The sequence below is a fragment of the Sinohyriopsis cumingii genome, chromosome 5, assembly GCF_028554795.1.
Source record: "Sinohyriopsis cumingii isolate HCF-2022 chromosome 5, ASM2855479v2, whole genome shotgun sequence".
NCBI lineage: Eukaryota > Metazoa > Mollusca > Bivalvia > Unionida > Unionidae > Sinohyriopsis > Sinohyriopsis cumingii.
This window is the reverse complement of record NC_142965.1, coordinates 41,042,781-41,070,026: the sequence shown is the minus strand read 5'-3', so window position 1 is coordinate 41,070,026 and position 27,246 is coordinate 41,042,781. Positions and strand designations below refer to the sequence as shown.

The window sequence follows — 27,246 nt, the reverse complement described above, 5'->3', positions numbered from 1 at the left end:
TATATGCTTGATTATACGATATTAACACGGTTGATTGTAAGTGAAGCAATTATATCATATCGAAAACAAACCGAGGTTTGGTTACCACATTCGGACGAAACCGATTCGAAGGATCTTGGTAGAAAAATAATTGGCAAGTTTACACAAGGAGCAGGATATGATCACAGACGACATTGTGCAAGATTGATCATGGACGATACTGAGTTAGATTTTATAATCGTTGATACAACGAACAAGAACACGTTTATAAGTCGAGAAACAGTTTTCTTGTCAAATGGAAATAAACTAGGTACAATTGTGAGCTACATGGACGGTGAGTCACCTCAGTATACTCATTTAAGATCGTCGATGCTCGCGTATGTTTCAATAAATCTATTATCGATGATAAATAAGGTTTCTACGCATGCCGTCAGAGTTGCTACTGATTCGTTTTATATAAATAAAAAACATTCAACACTGTTAGAAGGATTAAACATAGGCACTCATACATCGTGGGGTTCGTGGAGAATAAAAAATGAATATATGCTCGATTATTCCGAATCCGCTGATGTTGCGGTTAAAGATATTTACTGTAAAAAATGTCAAACGTTGACAACTTCGTTGTTACCATCGGTATACGATCCAATAACTAGACACAAAACGGTTTATCTAAATGGACCTGGCGGTTCTGGTAAAACCACTCGAGCTATCGAACTATTTCAGAATTCAGATATGATTGTACTAACACCTACACATAGACTAGCGAGAGAGATGAAACAACGCGGTGTTAATTCCTGTACTTATCACAGCTTTTTTCGATGGAAGGGTGATGCATGGACATCTTCAAGGATGGGAGAGAAATACATTCCAAGGATCATAATATGGGATGAGATATGCACTGTACCGCTAGAAACATTAAAAACATTTCTTGATTGGTTGTTAACAAGAAATACTGCCGTGATAATGTGCGGCGATCATGGTCAACCACCACCCGTAGCTGGACCATCTCCACATGATTGGCTGAAAAATTTCGTTGACCATGCTGAAGAAGTATCTGATGATCATAGAGCACTTGATGCAGCGTTGAAGGAATTTAAAAAATGAATCAGACTACAACCGAATAAAATTCAATGTGAAATAATGCGTAAAATAATTTCAGAAACGCCCATGAAAGACTTTCTGCAAACGTGGCGACCAAACGATTTGATAGTTGCAAGCAGAAAGATAGTTCGTGATAAAGTTCAACAGGAATTGTTTCAGTTACAACGAGAAAAGTTTCCAACGTTGTTAATTCCGTTATGTTATCGACCAGCAGATACGCGACGGCAAAATATCACCGTTGATATACCAGGAGAGTCAAAGAGGAAACAGAATCTTGTATTGAATGATATTGTTGCAGTTGATGTTGATGTTGTTGAAGATGCTCTACGTGCTGATAAATCCCCGTGGACGCTTGGATACGCGATGACGATTCATTCATCTCAGGGATTAACTATTACTGATACAGTTGTTTGGATCGTTGATGATCACATCGAATGGTCGAACTTGGTTTATCTCGCAGTGTCTCGAGTTAGAAAAATATCTCAATTGAGACGAATCGTCATGGACTCGTCAGTGATTAGTGATGATGTTGTTGACGATGATATAATAAGAAAAAAATTATCTGGTTATGAACAGTGTGATAAAAAAAATAAACGCAATTTTGATCTTGATGTTGATTTTATTAATGCGCTGAAACAACAACAGAATAATCATTGCGCAAGTTGTAATTGTATAATGCTATGGCGGTATCTGAAAAATGATCCAAGACAATTTACCGTAGATAGAAAAAATAACAATCTTGGTCATACACGAGAAAATATAATGTTGACCTGTCTTGAATGTAATCGACGTAGAGGCGCTGGCGCCTTGGGTGCTAGTTAAGTGATCGAAATCACCGAAGTGATTTTGGTGGTAATTGTGTGTTATCGGGAATTATCTGTAATTGTTCACGCACAAATCCACGTTGAGGAGCAGCCGAATCCAGTCTGTAGATTGCGGGTCTACCTGAGGATCTTGTCACGGTGGATATCTTATGTGTGGTAACGCTCCAAATAGGATCAGTTGCTCTTTTTTAACGCCTTCAAGTTCACCGGGCTCGTATAAATACCTAACAGTGATATTACCTAATAATGGTTGTGCTGAAAAATCACGTTGTTGTGTGGGTATGTGCGCGCTTGTAATTGCATTAATAGGTTCATGTTTGTCGTTCGAGTAATCTCATTATTTAATGCAGCTATCACACTTGGTAATCTTGCCACCCATTCACGAGATCTCGTATCCTGAATAAATTCCTTCGCGTACTGATATCCAAATAACCGCTCAGCAAGTGTTCGATTAAATCGCTCAACAATTGCCTGATCACGATGAACTGCAGTATGTCCTCGTCGTATTTTGGTATTATGTTGTTTCATCAACGATGATACTGGACCAAGAAATTCCTTGCCAGGATCAACCTGTAGTAGCTGTGGCCATCGTAGACCACCTTGTGATCCACCACCTCGTTGATAAATTCGTTTAAACGCGTCGGCTACCTCAGTTGCTGTTTTAGTCGTTAACGGTTCTGCATCTTTATATCTACTTGCAACATCAACAACAGTTAGCGCGTATTTGTACGTTTTTCTACGTACAGTATCATGTGGTAAAAACAGAATATCAGCTTGATGAACCTCATTAGGAACACTGACACTAAAATGAGCAAATCGAATTTGCTTAGGACGTGGTAGATAAATTTGCCATATTGCCTGTTTAGATAACCACGCTTTAGCAGTAGAATGTTTAACCGCTGCTGCATCAGCGAGTTTACTAATTGCTGCTTTACCCTTCCAGTATTCAACTGGTGAATAATAAATCGATTCCATTATTAATTACCAGCCCCAAGCGCTAATTTACCTTTCATCGCGGATTTTACTAACCAATTAGCTAATTTTTCTTTGATATTATTATTTTTTATAGCATTTAACGCATGAATTAATTTCACATCTGCAATATGCCTATTTTGTAGATTTTTACTCTTATAAGCTACATCATGAACATGACAAGCTCGATCAATAGCGTTTACTGGTTCCTCGCCTGGTTTTGGTTGATCCTGATTATCAAGCCTGATATCGAGTCGAGTACCAGGACCGCAATAATTATATCCTGGTAGATGTTTTTCTCCGCTGTATTTAGCCCATGGAGCACCTGGAAACTTTGACATCAAATTAGCAATATCACCACCGCGCCTATTAGGTAAAAACGAAAATTTCTTTCTACCGCATATAGAACATTTTCCACCATATGCTATTTTTTTATTTTTTGTTATAACCGTAGCTAAATCAGTGGTTGGAGTTTTAACTTTACAGCGTAAGCAATATAAATCCATAGATATTTTATACAACATGGATATAATTGATTTCTCAGCGACAAGAAAACAAGAACCTGTCAAGCACCATCCTGCGTTACCAAATTCCATCAGAATGATAATAATAGGACCATCTGGAAGTGGAAAGACACAGTTGTTACTTAATCTTATAATGAGATGGTTAAAATGGGACAAATTATATTTGGTAGCCCCGTCAGTTGATGATCAGCGATGTTATAATGTACTTAAGGATTTTAATGAAAACGCTAATGACATTATCGAGTTTATAACCGATATTGATGAAGCACCATCAGTTGATTCCATAGACGGACTTATTAATAATTTAGTTGTATACGACGATGTGATGCTGGACAAACAATCAAACCCAGCCAGGATTTTTTCTCGAGGTAGACATAAAAATACCGACGTTATTTATGTTACTCAACGATACACACAGATACCAAAAGTGATCAGAGATAACTGTAATATTTTAGTTGTGTTTAATGGCGTAGACACACATACGTTGCGAAATATTCACCAAACCTGGTGCAGCGGTGATATGGATATAATTAAATTCAGAAATTTCTTTTTACGAGAGCAAGCTACTCCGCATGGGTTTATAACAATAAATTTACACGATCCTAGAACAAGATATCGTATTGGACTTGATAAAATATTTGGATAACAGGGGTGATGATAAAATTAAACTGAATTAAAAAGATATCATTAATATAATGAACAATTGTGCGTGGCTGCGTCAAGGAACCACTAATAAATGTGATAAAAAATGTCGTGGAGAATATTGCAAAAAACATAATTATCTTATAAAGAAAAATCCTCATGCTGGTCCACGAAGATGTGTTGGATGTAACAACGGCGTTAGAGGATTATATCAGATTTGCAAAAATTGCGGTGGAGTTCGATACAGAAGTTTAATGATATATTACAGAAAAAGAAACAACATAAATCCAAAAATAGAAAAACCACCATCAGAACTTGAATATTACTTGAAACATAAAACAAATAAAGATAAAACAAATAAAGATGAAACAGATGAGGAGAAACGACAGCGAGAACGTGTTGAGAAATATTCATCAAACTTGGTATGGTGGTAAATTTGGATAAATTAATAGCAGCAGAGGGGGTGATGACCTACGTGAAGGCGTAATTGCGTAAACAGCATGCATAATAAACTAGAAAAAATCACCAACGACAATAGAGTAATATTAATTAGAAAAATTCCAGAGATTTTTCTCAGTAAAGTGTCGACGCTTTTTAAACTCTGTCGACGCTTTTTATTTTTCGATCGTTCGTAGGAAGGTTTATTTTCGACGTTTCGACGCTTTTCAGGCAAAGGTCTGTTCACCCCCTCTGCTGCTTGTCCAAATATTCAAGAGATTATCTGTTCTATACAAACGTTTACCTGGAAATTGTATACAACACGGCTATAAACTAATCTATATATAGAAATGAAAGTACAACGCTTTTATTTCTTTCTCACCGGCCTTGACATAACATTTGGCACTTTTCCAGGTGATTCATACCATAACGGATATATAAGATCCTGCTACGAAGACTATGGTTTCTCCATTCTGTGTTTCATATTCATACTGTTTGTGTCTTGGGGGTTGCCCGCGGAGATAACTTGTTGTCGGTCTATGGGAAATCTGAAGAATATTCACAATCGATACCACGCTGAACATGTAAGCAGAGCATATTCCACTCATCATACGTTTTAAAAATTGTGCTTTCATTTACATACAGCGGTTGTTACTTTGTTTCACTTTTGATTTCACAACAATTTGTCTTTTTGTTCTTTTCCGTACGAAGCAGTTGTTAAGCGGAAACAATACATTCGAATATGGGTGATGTATGTAAAGAGCAAACAAAATATACAAATGACGAAAGTCAGGACTTTTTAAAAAATGACACCATCGACAGATCTTCCAGACAAAGATGGAGGATTGCCGCTTCCGTCATGTTGGTTGTAAACATCATTTTGTTAGCTAGTATCCTTGCCGTTACGATCACATGGCGAAATGAGAGGACTGGGGAGGCTGTTTTCATGAAGCAGGAACTAAATATGTGTCTTCCATGCGAGGATGTTTACCTCCATCCAGATGACTTGAAAGAAAATTCAGAGGGTTTCGACAAAAGAACGGAGGGGAACAAAGAAATGTGCTGTGGCCGTGCCAGTAAACATCTGGACCAGTTAGTTTCTTTGGTATGTACGACATTAATAATGGCTTGCTGTATTTTTGGATATGTAAATGTAATCGTCAGGTCGTATATTTTACCAGACAATAATAAATAAAAGAATCCAGGTGGAAAAAATAGCGAATTACTTCTGATTACCGATTGTGAAACTAGAGTGTAACAATCTGATCTGCTAGTGGAGACAAGAAAAAGAACCCGCGTATAGTTTGGGTACAAGAGATGGTTGCACCTAATCTTAAGATTCCGCTATAAAGTATATGTACTTTAATTTTAATAGAAATTGAATTTGTCCGGTTTGCCGCACGGTTTTATAAAAAGACCTTAGATATCTTGGGTATGGTTAAAGAAACTTAATTCCATTTATTTGGGTGTATGATTGATACGAGTAACTCGAGTTACTACGGCTTGGCCTTATTTCAGATGTACATGGCTAGGTACAATGATGCTAGCTCCGCTTGGTCATTTTCACTTGCTGGACTTCACAGGTAAATTGCAACAAAAACAAAATAGCCAATGCTAAAATACTTTCGTTTATAGTATCGGCTAGTAGGGTATATGCCATCTTTATCGGATAACTGAATAATGATAATTCCAGTAAGAAAAATACAATAATAATGATGAGTATGCATTTCTTGCTGATAGAGGTTTTGTTTTGTTGTTGTTCTTTTGTTATAGTTATTGGTGATGGTGATGGCGATGTTGCTGTTAATGACATCGAAGATGATAATATTTATGTTGTTGTTGTTGTTGTTGTTGTTGTGGGTTTTAACGCCATTTTTCAGCACACAATAGCTATACATGGCGGCCAGTATTAATGGTGGAGGAAGAACCCGGGAAAACACCGGAAAGAACCACCGACCCACGAGAAGCTACTGGCAAGCTTTTTCACATACTCACATTGGCTGAATCTTAGACTCGAACCGCCGCAGGCAGTAATATTTATGACAATTAAGTCGACGATAATTGTACTGATGCCGGATCCTATGTGCCACGATTGTGATTAGCTTATCATCTTTCTAAATTAAATTAGAGCACGATATTTCTAGTAAACAAATTTGCCTGACACAAAATTATGGTATGTAAAAGCAACTAGCGCAATTAATACTGACAGATATTTGCTCTGTTCTTGAAGTAACGTTTCATTTTCAATGTAAAATGGAAATATTTTAAATATTTATCTATTTTTGCTTTTCAGTATGCAGAAAAAGCTCACCAAAAAGAAAAAAATCTTAGTAAGTTCTTATCTGTCTAATAAATTTTGCTATCAAGAGTGTTCATTGCGTATAATGAGTAACTATTCCGCACATAAAAATTGTATTTTAACATCTGTTATATAACAAAATCCGAACACAATTCTATATCGAGTGCACAACGAGTGTAATATCAGTACCACTTTAGAGTAACGTGTGTGTGTGTGTGTGTGTATATATATATATATATATATATATATATATATATATATATATATATATATATATATATATATATATATATATATATATATATATATATATATATATATATATATATATATTACGCATACCCCAATATGTACCTACAGAAGAAACAGGGATAGTTGAAACAATCTGTCTTATAAATAGTAAGGTACAAAAGTTAAGGATGATAGGGAGCCTAATTGACTTAAGACAGGCATTTTCAATATATTTATATTTGCATTAATTCATTTTACAAGCCAGTTTTACTTCTAAAGACAAAACGCTTGACGGTGATGATGATTATTATTATACTTATTATTAATATTACTAATTCAGAAATGCTGATATCAAATCCATATAAATGCAACGAAGGCAGTCAAGTAGTAAAGCCATCAGCTCATTTGGTCGGCGTTACAAAATCTATCCAAGGTGAGTTACAATACATTACTTCATATATGACGTATACATGTACTGTATGTGTTACGTGCCGTGCAGTTTGTATTGCTAACAAAATAATTTTTGCTACGATGTTTACCTTGAATTGAACGAACACTGAAATTCAGTCAGTACACATTTGTATATTTCCTGGTTCTTGAGTAAATTTCCTAATGTTAAATACCTCATCACAGATAAAAGAACTTATGTATCTGTTTAGGCTCGAATAAACAGTAACACAAAAAAAGTGAAAACAACAAGCTTTGTAAAATTTAACAAATAATTTATTACCCTGGAAAAATTCTGTAAAAATGAAAAAATAAGAACTTACGGTTTCAAGAATCAAATCCAAAAATAATCCAGGAATAATCCACGAATTAAATTGCAAAAGTCCTAATAATAAAATGTTCTACTGAATTCAAGTTCGAGTCCCGATGAAGAATCCAAGATTGAAGGTGATGACGTAAGCTGTATCCTATACAATGTTACCGTTTACAGTTCCTTGTAAATAACACTCCTGTGTTGGAAATCAAAATAAAATTTGTAAGCAATGTCTTTCCAAAAATTCTATATGAGCACTCTTCAAATATTTCCAGAGAATAAAGAATTAATCCTTTTGAAATCCAAATGATCTGAAGATAATTAACTCAAAATCTGGCAACAACAAAGCAAACAACTTGATACCAAGTGTAAAAGCTCAAAACTGAGAAATCTCTCTCTACACATCTCTATTAAAACTAACAAATGCGTAGTTATGGAAAAACCAGAATTGCGAAATCAAGGGGGGGAGGGCACGTGATCGTGTTTATGTCACGTACACCAAAAATGACCCTGACGAAAACCAATCATTTTCTCTAAGAAATAAAAAATATAAAAAAATTATTTACATCTTAAGCCCAAAGCCCCATCATGACCTTGACAACAACCAATCATTTTAAAATAAAAAATAGAACTTTGTTTACTAATTTTGAATCAAGGTCAGCATCCAGGCTAAGACCTGGTGTTTATGAAAGAATGATTAAGGTCAACCGATTTTCTGGAAAAATATAATCTCTAGTGAATAAATTTACATTATAATAGCATATAATAGAATACAAATTTAAAACTGACAAATAATTAAATTAAAGTAAATATGAATTAAATCAGATATACGTAACACTTTGACTGTGACATTTTTATCAGCACATTTTCTTGTGGATTTATGTTACGAAAGCTATGAAATCATCGCACGAAGAAAAGACATGCAATGCTTAAATTTCTCATCTGCATATCGAATGTTTATAATAATGATGAATAATTAAGCACAGGCTTTTCGGGGTGGGTGTGGGTGTACGGGATTACTCAGATACAAACATGATGTAGTTACTGTTCATCAACAAATAACTTTCTCACCAAAAGTTATGTTACACTGGACTAGAATAGTTATATGAACATATTTATTTTAAAATAAAATATCACGGTATAAAAGCGTATTTAGTTAGAAAATATATTCGAATGAAATTTTATTCGCGATCAAGCTACCTATAATTGAACGAACTTTTGGGAACATCGCTCAATACTTTCCGTCACGTACAGCAAAAACATCGGATGTAACTGTAGGAACAATCATACATTTAATAGGTGTTTTTTAATTCGCCTCTGGGGGGGGATGTACTACATAAACTGTGACAGTAAGGGCCGACAAAGCTCCGATTATGACTTTGTAACCTTCTGCCTCCGTATTATGCCAAGAGAACAAAGGTAGTTTGGGACATAATTTTCAGTTGGGGGCGAATTGCATCCGATTTTTTTTTTCTCGAGTTGACGGAAAATATCGATTTATGTTCCTATTGCCACCTTTTGCATTAGTCATCATTTTGTTTCACGATATGCGACTGACTGCTCCTTGGTTGCCGAAACGTGAAAGTTCAACTTAAAATTATCCTTTGCAGATATGCATGAACATCACATGCTGAAATGGAATCAGACTGGCAAATTGTCCAACATTAATGGAGTCGTGTATGAAGACGGAAAGCTTCGTGTGAACTCTTCGGGCTACTACTACATCTACTCTCAAATAACCTATCAAGACCATAGGGACTCGTTCCCATACAATGATAATGAAATTGTTCTGCACCATTCTATACACAAGGAATACAACGGCGGTGGCGATACTACGAGAGAAAAATTACTGGAAAGTTCTCAGTCTAGATGTCAGATTATTGGAGGTAAGAGTAACAAGACTAGCTATATAGGAGCAGTATTCTATTTAAAGGAGAATGACCATATTCACGTGAGGGTTTCGCATCCGCCAAAACTATTGCCATCAGAGCATTCTAACTATTTTGGAATGTATTTGACGTAAGTCTGTTTTTTGTGTTATCAAAGTCATCAAACAGAAACAGTGATAAAGACAAGTGTGTGCCTTGTTATAAACAATTGCAACGTGACAGTGCGTTCCGATTTCGATAATTCCTGCTTTTCTTTTCCTTATTTTCCTCAGTGTTTCATTTCTTATGAACCAATAATTGCTGTGTATGATGTCGAGAAAAATATGTGCATTGGCGAGGGACAAATACATCATAGATGTGTATCTAAGGTTTGCCTTATTTGTTTAAGAATATAATTTTGGCACTATCAATACCTCTTCTGTGAACTCTTCATTGAATCGCTCGTACGCAAAGGTAATGACATTTCTTCCCAACCCAAGGAAGCTCTGCTTTTGAGACGACCATCACCCGACATATTGCCCAACAAATTTTTAGAATAGTCCTTGCTCTTTGAGAAATGAATATTTAAGGGTTGTTTTTCTCTACCGATCATACTTCAGTGGTTCAAACAAATCATTTTGCAAGAAATGTATAGGTACGTCGTTATTACTATTATATATGGTGCATGTGAATATCGATGCTGAGACTACGTATAAAGGCTAATTTTACTTTGCAGCTCTCATTGTGAAAATACTTTTATTTGATAAGTGTGATTTGTGGGTTTTACCTTGCAGTAAGAAGCGAAACAATGTAAACGTGTATTGGCTAAATATTTGTCGTCCTTTCTTCTCAAAACCGATTGTTGCTGTTATTTGCCATATCAGCGAATCCTCTACGAAGGATCTAGCTTTGTGTAATGGACATTGATGTATTATGACTGTCATTCTAACGTCCGTCTCTTTAAAATATCTCCTTTAATATTGTGGTGTATGTCAAAGGCAGTCATATTAAAAATTTCTGATGCAAAATTAGGACACACATCAGCTCCTCATCCTTTTGCCTTCATGCGAACAGCCTGAACAATAGTGTACTGGACACCAATACTTGTTCCTCTCAATCAAGTTTTCCCATAAACAATTTGAGTTACGACATTTTGTTGAAATTTTCATTTGACTTATATAAAAAAAAAACATATGAATGTTTCATACAGAAGGGACGGGAGATGGAACCACGTTGCACGTCGACCCTCATCACACAGACACATAAGCACAAGCAGCCACTCTCTCTCTCTCTCTCTCTCTGCTCACAACATGCACTCATACCCATCTGAGATCTACTGATAACCAAGTAAACTCTCGTTAGATCATTTCATGGGGATAACATAACAGGCATACAACGGTTAGAAGAGATTCCAAGTTAAGATAATCAAATAGACCTCAACAATATGGGTTCAAGTGGAATGGGCTTTCAATTTTAAAAATCGGTATTCCGCGCACATACTTTTACTAACAATTGTTTATCCACATTATCTCATTGGTAGATGCAACACTTCGGTACATACCATTTATTTAGTGAAACAATGTTTACTGTTGTAGATAATTGAACTTTGTGAAAGTTGTCATATTCGCTGTTTTGTATTCGTTATCCAAGTACGTTGATACTGTGTTGTTTCGAAAGATACTAATAATTGAAGGATTTCGTTTTCTCCCTTTTATATAGTTCGGTGTTTTGTATCCAACCAGAGGAATTGTATTTTCTTTAAAAGGTTTGTCCCTCGTTCTGTCATGCCTATATGAATAAAGTGCAGCGTAGTTGAACTTGATGCCATTTCAACTACGTATGCATTCGTACTTCCAGTCTTAAATGGTCAGTGACATTTACAAGTCAAGAACCCAGATCATTATGCTGAAACGCTACCTACATAGTAAAATATAGATGAATATAAACATTGGGTTAGTTAATGCTACTGTAAACATATTATAAACTATGACTTAATTTGTTACGACTCAAATAAAAACTGTCAACAAGCTGTTTCACTTACTTCTATTTCTGTTTTAGACCGTTTCGGTGGCCTAGTGATCAGAGCGTCCGACTCTGATACGGAAGGTCGTGGGTTCGAATCCCGGCCGAGTCATACCAAAGACTTATAAAAATGGTACTAACAGCTGCCTCGCTAGGCGCTCAGCATTAAGAGGTTAGTGTTACGACTGGTCGGCCTGGTGTCATGATGATGTGGCTGGGTGGGACATCAAGCTGCATGTCTGCGGCATTGCAGGCATCGTAGCGATATGACTGAAATATTATTAAAGCTGTGTTATAAATCCAAATCGCACACACACACACACACACACACACACAGACACTGTTTTGCACTGTCCTTTGAGTCTGGATATTTTACCATAAGTAACATTTGCTTTTGACCTCTCAATTCTCAATTGGTTTTATTTTCTTTTTCTTATCTGTTTAGTTTATTTGAACGACATGCCTATATGTAGCCAACACCTTGTCCCTCCATATCTTTTCTGTGGTTTATTTCTCACTGAAGAATGGTACTTCGTGACACCTTTGCAATAACTCATTCGCCATTCGATCAGTCTGATTAAAATCAGACCTCCTCAGTCTTGCGTGGAGATCTGACAGCCACCGATCAATGGCAAGTTTTGTTGACCTTTGGAATTTGCAGTCTGCCTCATTTTAGTAACCTATAATATAAAGTATTACATTTCGTGTTAGGGAGAGTTATGGTAAGTAACACTATGTTTATAACTTTGAATGATGTGATTTGATTGGTAAACCACAATGTCAACATAATATGGCCTCTTACTGATGTCAAACATATCTCCGCAGGTCAAACTGTAATCAGATGGACAGGAAAACAGTTTGTGTTCGTTTTGGACTCTTTTTGTTCGTTCTTGACCTATTCTTGAATACACCCATGGTATTGTTATACACACGTCCTCTTAGCCAAAGCTAAATTTCATCATTCCTAACGACGTAGTGCCTTAGTATAGAAACTGTTTTAAATTGATGTGAATCATCGTAAATCCGCGTGATTATTATATTTTTGTATATGCAAGAGAATCTTTTTTGTATAAGTATTCCTTTGCATACGTATCATACAATTTTATTGTTTCATGGTTGTAAAATTATTTAATGTTGTTCTCTCATGCCATATAGTTACCGGATAGGTGTTTATAGTTTTACTTTTATAACATTCCTCTCTCATGTAATATTACTGTCATGATACATTGTATTTTTGATTCCTTTTCCACGAATGATTATTAATAAAGATTATTTCTTGGTTCCCTTGTAATTCTTTCTTGATGATCTGTATTTTTATTATTATTATTATTATTAGCAGCAGCAGCAGTAATAAAAGTAGTAGTCGTAGTAGTAGTAGTAGTAGTTAAAAAAAACTTTACTTTTATAAGACAAACTCAAAAAGTAATTAATAAGATCGTACCTAGGGTCTTCGATTATCATCTAATCATAAGACTACTACGGGGCAATCAAGATCTCTATCTAGACAAGTAACCAAAACTAGTTGTACACGCGTTGTAGATATAAATCATATAGCCTTGCATGCGAATACCACAAAAAGACAAGGGTATGACTTTACCAGATGACAGCACGAACTCGGCTCTGTTATTAAAATGATGTTCCTTACTTGACTCTTATTGACTTTTTAATCGATCCTAACACAGTGATAGAAGAGTAAGCTCGTTACCTGAATGAATACGTATGCATTCTATTTAGCTGTAGCACCGGGGACTAGCGTTTAGGTGTGTGTCCTTTAAAAGCGGTCAACAAAAGTTAGTGCCGAGTCACACGTCCAGAGTAGGTTATGGTTACTATCTTTTTCAAACCTAGCGGAAGATTTTACAAGTCATTCTTCAGGCGGATCACATGCTAGTATTCAACTTACAGTAATTCACTTATATAGTTCAATTCTAAATGAGCATTTTTGTTTGGCAATTGTAATAGTTCTTTACGTGCATACTTTGTTTCTTAATTGTCAGCTACTGTAGCTTTGTTGAAAACCATACTGTTTATACCTTCACATTAAAGATGTTGACATATTTTTTCAAAAGAATGAAATTATTCCTAATTTTAGTATGTATCATAAATCTTTTTTCTTTCCTGCTACTTTCATCCGAATCCCACTCCTGCACAACTCGTTTCATAATTATTTTGTAGATCGTTTGTATCCTCATGGCTTTGCAGCTTGCACGATTACTGAATAGATTCTATACTATTACATATATTTTATTATGGGCAGTTCAGCATCTTCAATATACCGTTGATAACATGTTTATTTAAACAGAACATAAATCGGTTTTAATTCATTTCACTAGTTTTGAGTTTTACTTAAATGATTCCCTTAAAAAATGTGGCTGGTTTTCTTTACAATTGGATGAATTCGATTTCATTTTACAATTTCAGTCATTTCAAAATTTACAGGTAACATATCTAACTTAATTAAACGTGTACACTGCTAGAATTGATAATGTACATGAAAAATTCATTTAATTTAAAACCGCTTCCCATTGCCTTCTAAATTTTTACATAAATTTATATTAAATTGAGTTGCACACAGATATGAATTGTCAACAAGCGAATTTGTTTATATCTCTGTATGTAAACTTTTTTTGCAGTTTAATGTGATTATAATTCTGAAAGCGTGATTCTCTCATTTGTCTCCTTTATCATCTAAAGCACAAATTCATATTTGTGACAGACTAGATAGTGGTAACTGTCTCAAATAGTTAATTTATTAAGCTAACGATTGTATTAATCACAGGTATATTGCTAATAATGAGCGATGGATAATTAATTCAGTATTGCTGGACCTTGGTAAAGTTGAACATAGACACCTATGACACATAGCTAGCAATAAGCGACGGAGAATTGAATAATTTAATCAACATTTTTGAACCCGTACGAAGTTGAGACTTTATATATATATATATATATATATATATATATATATATATATATATATATATATATATATATATATATATATATATATATATATATATATATATATATATATATATATATATATATATATCTTCCTCGTACTGTAAGCAAAAATCCCGTATACTTATGTAAATCTATTGATTTCTTGAAAACTACCTTCCCATTAGTGCACTGCAGCATGAGACATGTTTAAATTTGAAATAAATGAGCTCTTGTAATTGGATCAGTTCTACACAGGTATTTTACTTCCCTTCTCGGTAACGAGTATGCCACTCGCAAACAGCGTGATCGTACCAAGGTTGTGCACACGACACATGGCCTCATCGAGGTCTTGCTATTTTATATCTTTTTCTCGTACAAAACTTGTATTCTTAAGATGGCTATTAATAAATATTAATATTATAGGAAATCTGAACCAGTTTCTATTCTATCAGTTGATAATAGTGTTTAAAAGCACAGCAAGAGAAGTGAGTAGTTTAGTGCATAAACTATTGATGTAAAGTCCTTTGCTCAACGACTCGTGTTGATCAGATGTTAGGATTCCTTTTTCTGCCATATTTATATAAACTTAAGTAGCACAAAATGCTGAGATGGTACGTTATTTTTTCAAGTAAAATCACCCAAAACTGATCATGTCGCGATCGGTGGAGAAACTGATTTAAGTGGTAACGCACGGCAAAAAGGAAGAGGAAGAGTTATTCAAAAAAATAAACTGAACACGGATAGTTCACGTTGCTTTTATAAAAACATGCGATAAAGGAACAAGGAAGATAAAACACTTATTTGAAAAACAAATTTCTCCGTGTGGTATATATTGTTACAAGGAACAAGGATTATATTTGAACACACAGCTAATAGAGACTAATTTAAAAATAAAAAAATGCATTACCATATAAGTCGTATTAGGTTTTCTTGTTCACTGCATCTATTAAAAGATGTAATTGCCAAAAGTGTCTTCTATGACTAAATAGTACAAGTGTATTTAGCGTTTTGTCTTATTTTGCATAATGGTCCTATACAACCAAGTGAAGTTTCTCCGATCAACAAGGCTGAGATGAACATATTCACGTCCACATAAGTATATTTTAGATTATAATGCCATATTTGTCAAATTTTGTTTAATGATTGGAAAACATACAATTGTTTTTGTTGATTTTAAAATTGGACTAGTCCATTTATTGCTAATGCTTTTTTACATGGAAATGAAAGCAAGTGCGCCATAATATATGCATTTAGCAAAGAAGACAGACCCTTTGTTAATTACAAGACCTTATAATCATCAAAGCCTATCACCAAAGACAGAATAAATCAAATGATACACCAGTATAAGAGTGCCCAGTGATGCAATGGATTGTGGACTAAACAAGATTTGACCACTGATAAGGTGTAAAAGTGGGCAGTGATCCATTGGAAAACGACAAACACCATACTCCAGTATTTATAATTGAAACTTCATGGACCAATACGACGAGAGACTCCGGCGTATGTCCCAAACTTATAATTATTATTTTTTGGCACATGTGTAATATGAAATGCCAAGAAGTCAGGCTTCCATAATGTATACCCATTTTCTTCTATTTTAAGTAGGCCCATCTTTAAGGCATATACATAAAAGATACAATTTTGATTGTATCATTATGAAGTGAAAATTAGCTGCTTGATTAAAGGCCGTGTGGTCTTGACTAACTGTAAAGGATGTCAAGTTGAAATGATACTTTTGTGGATTTTATCCTTATCAAGTTTTTATTTCGACAATTCATGGGAGAAAACTATTCATAACTTAAAGAGACTCCAAATATTAAGTCATATTATCATGACCTCACTATCACTGAGGCAAAATAATAGATCTTTCCTCCTACCGAATCACATGATATGGTTGCCTGGTAACGTCCGAGAAACATTCAGTATTTGGCAAAGAAACATGTTTAAACTTCAGTAATCTGTTTAATTAAATTCAATTAAAACTGACGGAGAACACAATCATGTAATAGGAAAATAACTCCAACTGATGTTAATATATTTAGTATACAGTTTAATCTTTATTTAGTTAACTGACTTTTTAATTTTGATTTGTAGGTAAATGAATTAAAAATATGGTATGGGATTTTGGCTTGTGAGTATCAATCAAGTACGAAGTGGTAGTATATTTCATTTTGTGGGCAAGTCTCAGGTAAGAAGTGGATTAGGATTTGTGAATATCTCTCAAAGATGAAGAGACAGTTGATTTCGCTTTGTGTTAGTATCTCTCAATAAGGAAATTGTTGATTTCTTAGCACATATTAATTGGCTTTTACCCAAAGTGTGTTCAAATTACTAAAGAAGTATCAAACTGTGAATCATATACTGTGTAGGCACTGATACCATATTATGCCAGGTGTGTATTGTGTGGTGCACTGTCTCCAAAACACTTTAGAAAAAGAAAGGCCAATTGTTAACAGGATACCAGTAAATAGAATATGTAGTTAGGTTGATGTTAAGTTACAAAACATTAATACCAACACATTTTGATGTTATTAATTATAGATATGAATATCAACGCCAGAAGTAAATCGCAGTTAGACACTTAGACCATATAGATGAAAGTATTGTGTCATTTCCGGGTCAATGCTGTCTTTTATTCTAATTCATTTTGAAACACTACATTTATCTGCTTTCTCAATCTGATATAATCTAACCTTGTTTTGAAAACTTGCGTTTCAAAACATCAGGTCTTTAGATGCTACCAACGGTGATATTTACAAGATGTACTCAATGAATTAGTTATTTTTTACGGAATAATTGCCAGTTCAAGGATAGAAGTAGATACTCACTTGCTACCACTAATTCAAGGTCATAACACCAGTACCCTTACTGCTGTATCTTTACTACAACCATGAATACCACTATTGCTGCTACTGCTCGTATTATTAGACATTTTACCATTATTTCCGCCAATGTCATTACCAACGTTTTTTCTTTAGTACTGTCACAAACTTTCACTCCATGTAATAATTGTTACTTCAACTCATTCGTTAGTGACATGAAAATAACTGAAATTATTACGATATTGCACTCGCGCGCACAATTCATATTGCACTCATAAAGGAACTACTTTCTATGGCAAACAAACAATGGACGCAGACGCCAGTACTTTTGATTTATTTTATTTTGTCTGTGGATGAAATAAACCAACTGTTTGAGCCATTTGAAAGTAGAAATGCCAAAGTTGACAATTTGGATGAATTCATAGACTCACAAAAGAAACTATCAACAAAGCAGACGACTGAACGTGTTATCAGAAATGTGCAGAGATGGCTGTATGATAACTAATTTGTAAACAAATCATGTACACTTACGTAGTAGGCGCTTTACGTTTTGGTTGAATCAGTTTGTTTCTGAATGAACTAAAGCAAATGTTTCGTGGACTGCCACTTACCAACTGCTTTGCTACATTCCGCGTTAACTGTTTTGATACAATGTTTTGGATTCAGCCGGGCGACAGACGCCAGATTTCATAAAATTGCTGGGTCCCTACAAATAACATGCAAGTGACAAGGCAAAAACTGTCTTCTTTAGCTAGTAATAAGAATGGCAAAAAATATACTTACAGTTTTACATCAAGCATTTCCTCAAAATGTCCATTCTTAGTTCTGCAAATCCGAATAACATGGGTTCTCAAGCTTGATTACACATTTCGAAATTGTACTGTAATTTCCACTATATTCCATGTGCAATTGCATCCTCCTTACTTACTGCACTCAAAATGAAATATGTTGTTGTTGTTGTTGTTATAGGTTTAACGCCATTTTTCAGCGCAAGATAGGCTATACATGGCGGCCAGTATTAATGGTGGAGGAAGAACCCGGGAAAACCCCGACAAGAACCACCGACCCACGAGAAGCTACCGGCAAGCTTTCTCACATATCCACATTGGCCGAGCCCGGGACTCGAACCCACGCAGACAGAGGTGAGATGGCAGTGATCCGTGACGGAGAGCTCTTTAGACCACTCGGCTACTCGGGGCCCCCAAAATGAAATAAGCATTATATTCAATAGCGTCTTTTTGATAATTGCAGTTGAAAGACTTCATAATTTGCCGACATTATGATTTCAAACATTAAATGGCAGAACAGAAACACTTGCATATGTCAATACGCTGCTCCGTCGTCGCTGAACTCCGATGTACTTCATGTAGAAATGGCACAGAAAAATCCAGTCCGTAATCACACAATTTCGTAGAAACGACAAAAATACAAAATCCATTCATTCTAGATCAAATGGAAAAGTTGTTGCAATGAGCTTTCATTGTCAATATGACTCCAAATTTCAATTTTAAGTAGACCAAAACTCCATTTTCTTTCAAAAGTTATGTCTATCGGATGGATACACTGCACTCCGAAGGTCGTGCAGTTTTTCCATCCGAAAAACTCGTTTATGTTTTCCAATAGAATTGCAGTAACCTATAAATACAGTTGCTGGAATATACAAAATATGAAGTACGGTATTTGTATTAACTTTGCATACAAATATTACATTTGTTCTAAGATTTCACAGTAGAATACCTACGGGTTGGTAATATATTGTTTTAGCTTTGGGTTTTATTTCTTATGAAGTACAATAACTTTATCTTTTAAGATAATTATGGAGCTTTAATGTAAAGGACATAATCCATAAATGCACAGTATATACCAGCATTAATATTTAGTTGATTCAGCGGTTGTAAAAGTATATCATTGTTTCATAATCACATGTCGTGAATTTCACTTTAGCATTTTCCAGCTATAAGTATGCATGTTGCAATATCGTGTTATTTGCCCAGTTAAGTGCACATAATTAAAATCATTCGTCGATAAACATGCTTTTGAGTACTATGTGAGAACTAACACACACGCGCGCGCGCATACACATACACACTCACACACACACACACACACACACACGACATCTTAAATTCTTCTTAATATTTTATCTTGGAAAATAAATCACCATTGGATTCTGCATTCATGTACTTATACTATATGGTAGAGCAAGTGTACTATTTTCGTGCCTTGATCCAAAATAGGAATAAAACAAACGCAGAATATCCGCTTCTGGAAAATATCTTCGTTCATGATTTGCAGATCGAGGTAGGGAGAAGATTAATTTTGTCGGCGTTAATATTGATTCTTATGACCATTAAATATCAACGTAGTCCTATTTTCGCCACCTTTGCTACGAAATTTAATTTGCCAACGTATTATTTGCGATGTAACATTCTATGCAGCCATGAAAATGTAAATTCAATATCCTTTGTCAACATCTTGTTCAAAATGTATATATTGTCTATAATTAAATTTCTATATCTCACATTTGGTGGTATTTTTCTCCACATTTAATAAATCAATAAAATAGACATTTAAACTTAAATGGAACCTAACGATATAATATGTACTTAATCCAAATGACTATATTATGTGTGTAACAGTGTAACACATGAGAGTATTTTGCCCGTCACTTAGGAAAAATCATGCTTAAATTTCAACAAAATTTCTTAAGAGTAAATACCTGATAGAATATCAATATCTCTATATGATGTGAAAGGACGTACATTAACAACAATTCGAATATGTCAAATTAAATCTTGAATCAACCATGACTGCGGCAGCAAGCCTATCGTCCATGATCTGAGTCATCAAGTATTATTGGCGCATACTGTTGTGACTTTCGATCTGCTCGAAAACAATATCATAATTAAATTATATTTATTTTTAGTAACAAATTAACTATCGACACACGCATATTTGTATTGGCAAGTTGATGCTGGTTTTTGGAGTCCTCTTGACTTAAGATTTAAGGTGAGTGGTTTCAATACTTTTAGGCGGCGTATCCAGTAAGAATCCATTTCCTTCCTGATTTCGGTGTTCCAGTTGAAGTTGTGAGTTACTGCAATTACGATAATGTCGCTGACACTGTTACTGGGGGTAGAGAAATGCTTTCATGTCCAACGTCTTAGTCATCCAATATCATCTGTTCAGATTGATCTGTTAGTGGTTTTCTGTTACTCCGACATATTGAAGGCCGCAAGTCTTATACAGTGAGATAATTACACAGTATGTTTTCGTATTGTGTTTGGCTAATGCGTGCTACTTCGCTCCTGCGTTTGTCTATATTATATGTTGACAAAGCTTGCATATCCACCGGACCCAGCTGCGCCAGATTGTCCTGGCTTCTTATTCACGCTAATATTTTCTTCTTTTTTTTCGGGGGGGAGGGGGGCACCAGACAGATCCCCCCCCCACTTATCCAAAAAAATAAAAGGTGTTTTATGTGTAAGTGTTACCCCCACAGATATGTTGTTTGTTTTATTTTAAGATAGAATTTAGATCAAAAATTTAATTAGATGAAATTTTTATCCCTAGTGTTATCTATAGGGTTGTTCTTCCGAGTGGGTTTCTATCACCTAACTCGAAATTCCTTCCCTACATTCCAAGTATACCTTGGCTAAAGGTCGCCTATATCCCGTGTGTGCTATATGAGTATATGCTATATTGTTTGTGTGCTATATATATAGTTTTCGTGTAGGGATAGCCAGTTATTGTCAAATCGTCCCCAGTTGTCTTGCGATCCAGATGATAATTGGATCAAAACTTTACTTTTATATTAATTCATTTGAATTTTGAATTTCGGCGAAGTAACGGTGTAATACTGGTTTGATTGGAGAAAAAATTTTTTACCTATTGTTTCATGTGAGTGTTAATCTGTGTCGTTCTCCGCATAATTGATTTATTGATTGAGGTCGGCTGTGCTCGAGTTGGGGTCCACACATTCTTTCTTTATTCATTCTATTTCTCTCAACTCGAGTTAGGCCGCCTCTAATTATTAATTGGATTATTGCCAAGGTTCCAAAATGGTTTATTTTTCACACACAAAGGGGATTAACTGTACAGTACGAGAGCTGTACAGTTGAAGGAAAGAAATAGAAGAGAAAATTACACGAGAGTCTTTGTTTTTATGTTATGCATGTAAGTTTTCCTACCTGGGGTAGTTTTCCGAAACTCTTTCATAGGCCTGTTCATGTTCATTCGTGGCGCCATGTGACATAGCCCCATGACGTCCTTATCTCGTACTTTCCCCATTAAGGATCCCTGTCCCTCCCTGTTTATATTTTTAGAGTATTTAAAACTTTCCCTAATCTAAAAAGATAGTTTTTAAGGTACAAACAGTGTCTATGTTTAAATTAATTTTTTGATTTATTTTTAGAATTGTTACATTTATTATAATCTTAAAACACGTCTAGAGATTCCTGTTGCCTCACGGCCCAGAGAGCCTCAGAGCCAGGGAGTGAGATTGGGATCTCCGGTCCGTTTCAAGGTGACATCCATAAGGGATGCCCTCCGAAGCGCCCCCTCCCGCCCTCTTCTCCTCACCCCCAGTCCATAGGCCCCAAAAATGTTTAAATGAACCTTAATTTAGTTATTATAATTTATTATTTTTTTATTGTCATGACTTGGCCACATGCCATCATTGTTTTAGTTATATAATCCGTAATCTTCCTTATTAAATTTTTATCGAAGTTGTCGTCTAAATATAGGATTTGACTTCTTCGGTATTTCTCCTTCTTATAGATTTCCATTATCAATTGAATTCTTTCATTTTTCCTTTCTTCGCACTGTACTATAGCATGATATTTCGTAAATTTGCTTTTTTGCACATGGGGCATTTAACAATTGTTCTAATCATTCTTCTTCGTAGTGCGACTTCTCCAGTTAACCATGCGTTAAGTAAGTATTTGAATATTATACATTGAATCTTGGGTGAGCCAGTGTTGGCCCAGTGTCTCCAAACTCTATCCCAATTAACGGAGATATTTTCTTCTTCTACTTTATTTTTTATTCTTAGGTTTAAATTTTCCCTTATCCAATTATAAGTTTTCTTCGTTTCAATTCCCCATAGTTCATCAACATCCCTATATTTACATAAAAGTTCTTTTATATTCCTAAATTTCCTTGGTACTTCCATCTTTTTGATTAACTTATTATTTTTGTATATATCACTTCTGTTCCTAATGGTAAAACCAAACCAATAAATATATAACGCTTCCCAAGGAGTGTTTGGTTGGTTATTTAGCTTTTTAAATCTATTTAAAATATTGGAACATTTAATTAAAATTGGGCTTGGATAGGGCCAGACCTCTCCTATTCATGGCCCTATATAGTGTAGATTTTTAACATAATGTGTTTTAAAATTCCAAATATATTTTATAATGTCATTATCAGTTTTGTTAAGTTCATTGTTCCCTACATCGACAGAATTTAAAAGATGATTCATATTAGAATATAAACAGGTTTTTGCAACTTGTGTTCGCTCCATTATGCATTATGGCGGAAGTGCCCAGATTTTGATATTTTCATTTATTTTCATTTTCACATTTTTGCAGTTTTCCTTTTCTTCATTTTTTCCCCCCAAAAATTCCAAAGGGCTTTAACCCTGTCTTTAATTAAGTGTGGTGGTGAACCCGGGTGGTTTCCCTCCAGTTCCTTATTTTTAGTTTCTCAGTTTTGTCATGATTGATTTTTGATCCCGACGCTTTTCCGAATGATTCGTATTCCTTTTCCAAGTGATTAAAGGAATTGGAGTCTTTAATAAAGTTTGTACAATCATCAGCATGTTGGAGCATTTTAAACTCTTCCTTTAAATTTGGAATTTTGATACCTTCTATTCCTTTGTTGGTTCTGATTTTAATACTTAGAATTTCTATTGCTATTACATATAATAGCATTGACAGTGGGCAGCCTTGCCTCACTGATCTCTCTATGTCAAATCTTTCCGTTACAGCACCATTGACCTGTACACTTGCAGTTATTTTGTTATACAGGATTTTGGTCCAATTTTGGAAATTTCTTCCCAAACCAAATTTTTCCAAAACCTTTTTGTATATAGTTATGTTCTAATCTGTCAAAGCTTTTTCTTGGTCGAAAAGTACCATGGCACTCTTCGACCCGGTTTCATTGATAAAATCAATTATTGTCCTTATATTTAAAATATTATCTTGGATTTTCCTCCCTTTTCCCCCACAAGTTTGGTTTATATTTATCATTAGATTCATTCCTTTTTTAACTCTAATTGCCAAGATTTCACTTAATATTTTGTAATCTACATTGAGGAGGGAGATGGGCCTCCAGTTTTTAGATCTTCCCTATCTCCCTTCCCCTTATATATATAATTGTTATTAGCCCTTCCCTCATGGAGTTGAACATTGTATCGTTTTTTAAAAGTATATTATTGTATAGACATTCAAGAATCGGCGCTAACTCACTGTGAAATATTTTTTAGAATTCCGCAGTGATTCCATATCTTCCTGGATATTTACCTTTGGCTAATTATTTAATGGTTGATTGGATTTCCTTCACTGAGATGAAATCGTCACACAGGTTTCTGTGTTCTGCCGATATCATCTCGCATGGGGTTCCTTCTAAATATTCTGTAATTACCTGTGGATTTATTTTTTGAGTCTTATATAAGTTAGCGTAAAATTCTCTTATCTTTTTAATTATTTCTGCTTTGTCAGTGATTTCTATCCCATTTTCCTTTAATTTATCCATTGTTTTTTCTCCACCTCTCCTCATTTCCTCCCTTTTATATAATCCCTCTGCCCTTTTATATATGTTATTGTACTTCCCTGATCTTATTTCTTGACCCTTTATTTCTTCCTCTACTATCTGACTTAGCCTTCCTGTATATTCTTTTTTAATTTCATCTGTTATAGTTTTTGTTTTAAGTCTTATTTTCAGTTCCTCTTTTTCCATTTGTTGTAATTTTTTCCTTTTTTTGGAGTGGTATATTGCTACCCTTTTAATTTTACTTTTAAGCTCGTCCCAGTCTGTTATAATCTTACTTACGCTTTCCCCTTTTTCATTTTTTATTTTAAATAGTTCGTTTTTAATTTCTTCCACAAAATCTTCTTCTTCTAGTATTTTATTATTACTTTTCCAGATCCCTTTCCCCCATTTTTTCCTACTATTTAATTCCATCTCCAAATGTATTAGTCTATGGTCCGAAATTTTAAAATCTATGATCTCTGCTTTTTTATATATTTTTTCTTCAAATTTTGTGACGTAGAATTTATCTAGTCTACTAGCTCCTTTGTCTTTGTACTCACGTGTATATTTAGTTTTTAAAAGGTTAAGTCTTATATATATATCCGCTAAATTGTGTTCTTTTAAAAGTTTTTCCAGTAATTCTTTTGAGCTGAAATCCTTTGTTGATAAACCCCCTGTTCTGTTTACACTTTCTCCCCACCTTCATTTCTGCTATTATGGGTGATGATTAACGCATTATTAAGGAATATAAACGATAAGAAGCGCAGGCATGTTATTCTGTTATTTTGAAAATGAGACTGTTAACCATTATCACAAATAGTTCATTAAATTTTAACGCAGTTTGTAATAATTTTTTTCATAACAGCACATTTATTGAAACAATATGTTTGGACCAGGAAAAACAGATTATTTCCACTCTAAATTGTGTGTTTCGTCTCCTTCACGCAAGCTGACAGAAAAAATGATTTTACTTCTCGAACATTAATGACACGTGTTAGTCTGTGCACAATGCGTCACACAAAGACTAATAATGTTGGATATCACACAACTTCATCTAGTTGTAATGCTCTCGCTGATATAGAATGACGAACATGTTCCGTATCGCGCAGCTGTTGTTCTCATGTACACAGATTTATCAATGTGTGTCTCCCTGAATTTTGTTTTTTCAAGTTATTTCGGTTTCGTAATAAATGATTAGAGTTTTATCAAGTTATGGATTTTTTTTACATTAAACCAATGTATATTTTCCGTTTCTTTTCATACAACTCAGTGTTATTAATCTTGTATGCAGTGTTGTGTATCAGTGGTTACAAAGCCTACTGCAAATCTTAGATTATTTATATCAATGACTTTCATTAAAGTATATATGCATAATCGCAAAAACTATTTGTTTCAGAGATATTCCCATTGCAATTTTTTGTTTTGTCATTTTTTCGAATCCATGCCAACCTTTTCCTAAGAACAAGTGTCTAACTTACTATTCTTCTAATAACCAATGTCAAAATTGTGGTCTTGTTTAAGTTTGTACAATCTGATACTATCTATGTTTTACAAAGGATGTGAGTAGAAATTTTTTCTGTAGATAAAATTGACTTTTTTTCGCAAATACTTGTAAACATGGTATGGCGTTCTATAAATGTACATTAATACACATTATTTTATAGTAACTCATATGTTCAACTACGGGGCATGCATACATAAACCAAAATAATGTACAGTGGTTATTATCGTAGGAATAATGTTATGCCTACTCCACAGTAATAGTTACGAGAAAGTATTATTTTACAGCGCAGTGATTCATGCAATAATTGTATAGGTGTATTGTGGAATATTGAACGCAAGTTTTAACTCATTACAAACAGCGATATCGATATCCCGGTAAAAATACTATAAAGGTGTTGTCAGTTGTTTCGTAAATTAAAAAAAAAGACTATGCAGTATTATCCCCCATTTTAAATTATAGTGGAATTTACACGTGGATGAAATATAATAGTTACTCTAAGTAACACTGAGAATACAATTTAAATTGTGCGTTTGTTCTACTTCACATGTGCTGATATAAAGGATTTTTTTTCTTTTAAACTTTTAATATCAGATAATTGCTTTTCGGCGCACACTGCATCAGGCTATGTGTACTTCTTCAAGCTGAAAAAGAACTGCGTCCAAAATATTGTCCATTATCACACAGCTGTCATGCTAATGTAGACAGATGGTATATGGGTACAAAAGAAATTATGTATATCAGGTTTTTCCGTACACGAATGCATTATGTGGTTATTGAATAGCTGAAGTAATTGTCTAGCTGAATCAGGGATTTTAAATCAAATAAATTTTCAAAATCAGTCAGACAAAATAAATGGCTTGGAATCAAAATAGATAAATTTAAGTGTGTTCCAAAATATTTTGTTATATAATCAAGCATCAATGTTTTTGGTTTTCATTTGGGACCTCAATATTTCAAAAATGTTGCAAAAGATAATATTTGTCGTATTCTACTAAATTCTTTTTTTTAAATCCTGTAATATATATGGGTATGTGCTATTTGTATTTACGTCTTCGTTGAAAACTTCGTGATTATTTGTTGATAGCTTAGTGATTAATTTTCATTATGGAGTGTCGGTGTTAAAACAAATATTTATCAGCCTGGATAATTTGCCAATTTTTAGCAGCAGGCCTCTAGGTGTACAGTATTCTTTAGACTGTATGACAAAACGGATTAGTTTCGTAGAATGACCCTTAAATTTCATAATATAGGTAACTAAATCGATACGTTTGGATACATGTGTTTAGTAAATTGAGATAGGAATAGGTCTATAATTTAAGTGTTTGGGTAGTGTTTGGTATTGCTTGTCGTGAGCTACTAATATTTGGCTCGAAAAAGCTTGCTAATAAGTCATACAATTGTGAAGCAATAAAACTTGGAAGTGTGAACTTAGGGTTTTGCGATGTGCGGCTATTCGGCAATTAGTGAAAATAATGTGGTAGTAATTGCACTTTTAGGACCTTTCACTTGACAAAAACTCTTGTCTTGAGGTGTTTGGAAATAAGGGAAAATACCAACCATCACG

General features: G+C 34.5%; 1 protein-coding gene and 1 long non-coding RNA gene across 5 annotated transcripts in view; one reads left to right on the top strand and one right to left on the bottom strand.

Moving 5' to 3' along the window:
- LOC149799008 (uncharacterized) overlaps nt 1–9,363 on the bottom strand; it is a 75,915-nt gene extending 66,552 nt beyond the window's left edge. Inside the window, exon 1 of the long non-coding RNA XR_016421056.1 lies at nt 7,781–9,363. This is a non-coding gene — a long non-coding RNA (uncharacterized LOC149799008). The remainder of the gene's footprint in view (nt 1–7,780) is intronic.
- Nucleotides 4,892–27,246, top strand: part of LOC149799007 (tumor necrosis factor ligand superfamily member 6-like) — a 58,180-nt gene continuing 35,825 nt past the window's right edge. Inside the window, exons 1-4 of one of the 4 annotated variants that reach the window (XM_089957953.1) lie at nt 4,892–5,585; nt 6,774–6,810; nt 7,351–7,443; nt 9,381–9,656. In XM_089957953.1, coding sequence (XP_089814079.1) covers nt 5,223–5,585; nt 6,774–6,810; nt 7,351–7,443; nt 9,381–9,656 — 769 coding nt within the window. In that variant the 5' untranslated portion in view covers nt 4,892–5,222. Of the gene's footprint in view, nt 5,586–6,773; nt 6,811–7,350; nt 7,444–9,380; nt 12,952–27,246 lie in introns of those variants that run through there. The other 3 variants (XM_089957954.1, XM_089957952.1, XM_089957955.1) reach the window with 3 other exon arrangements.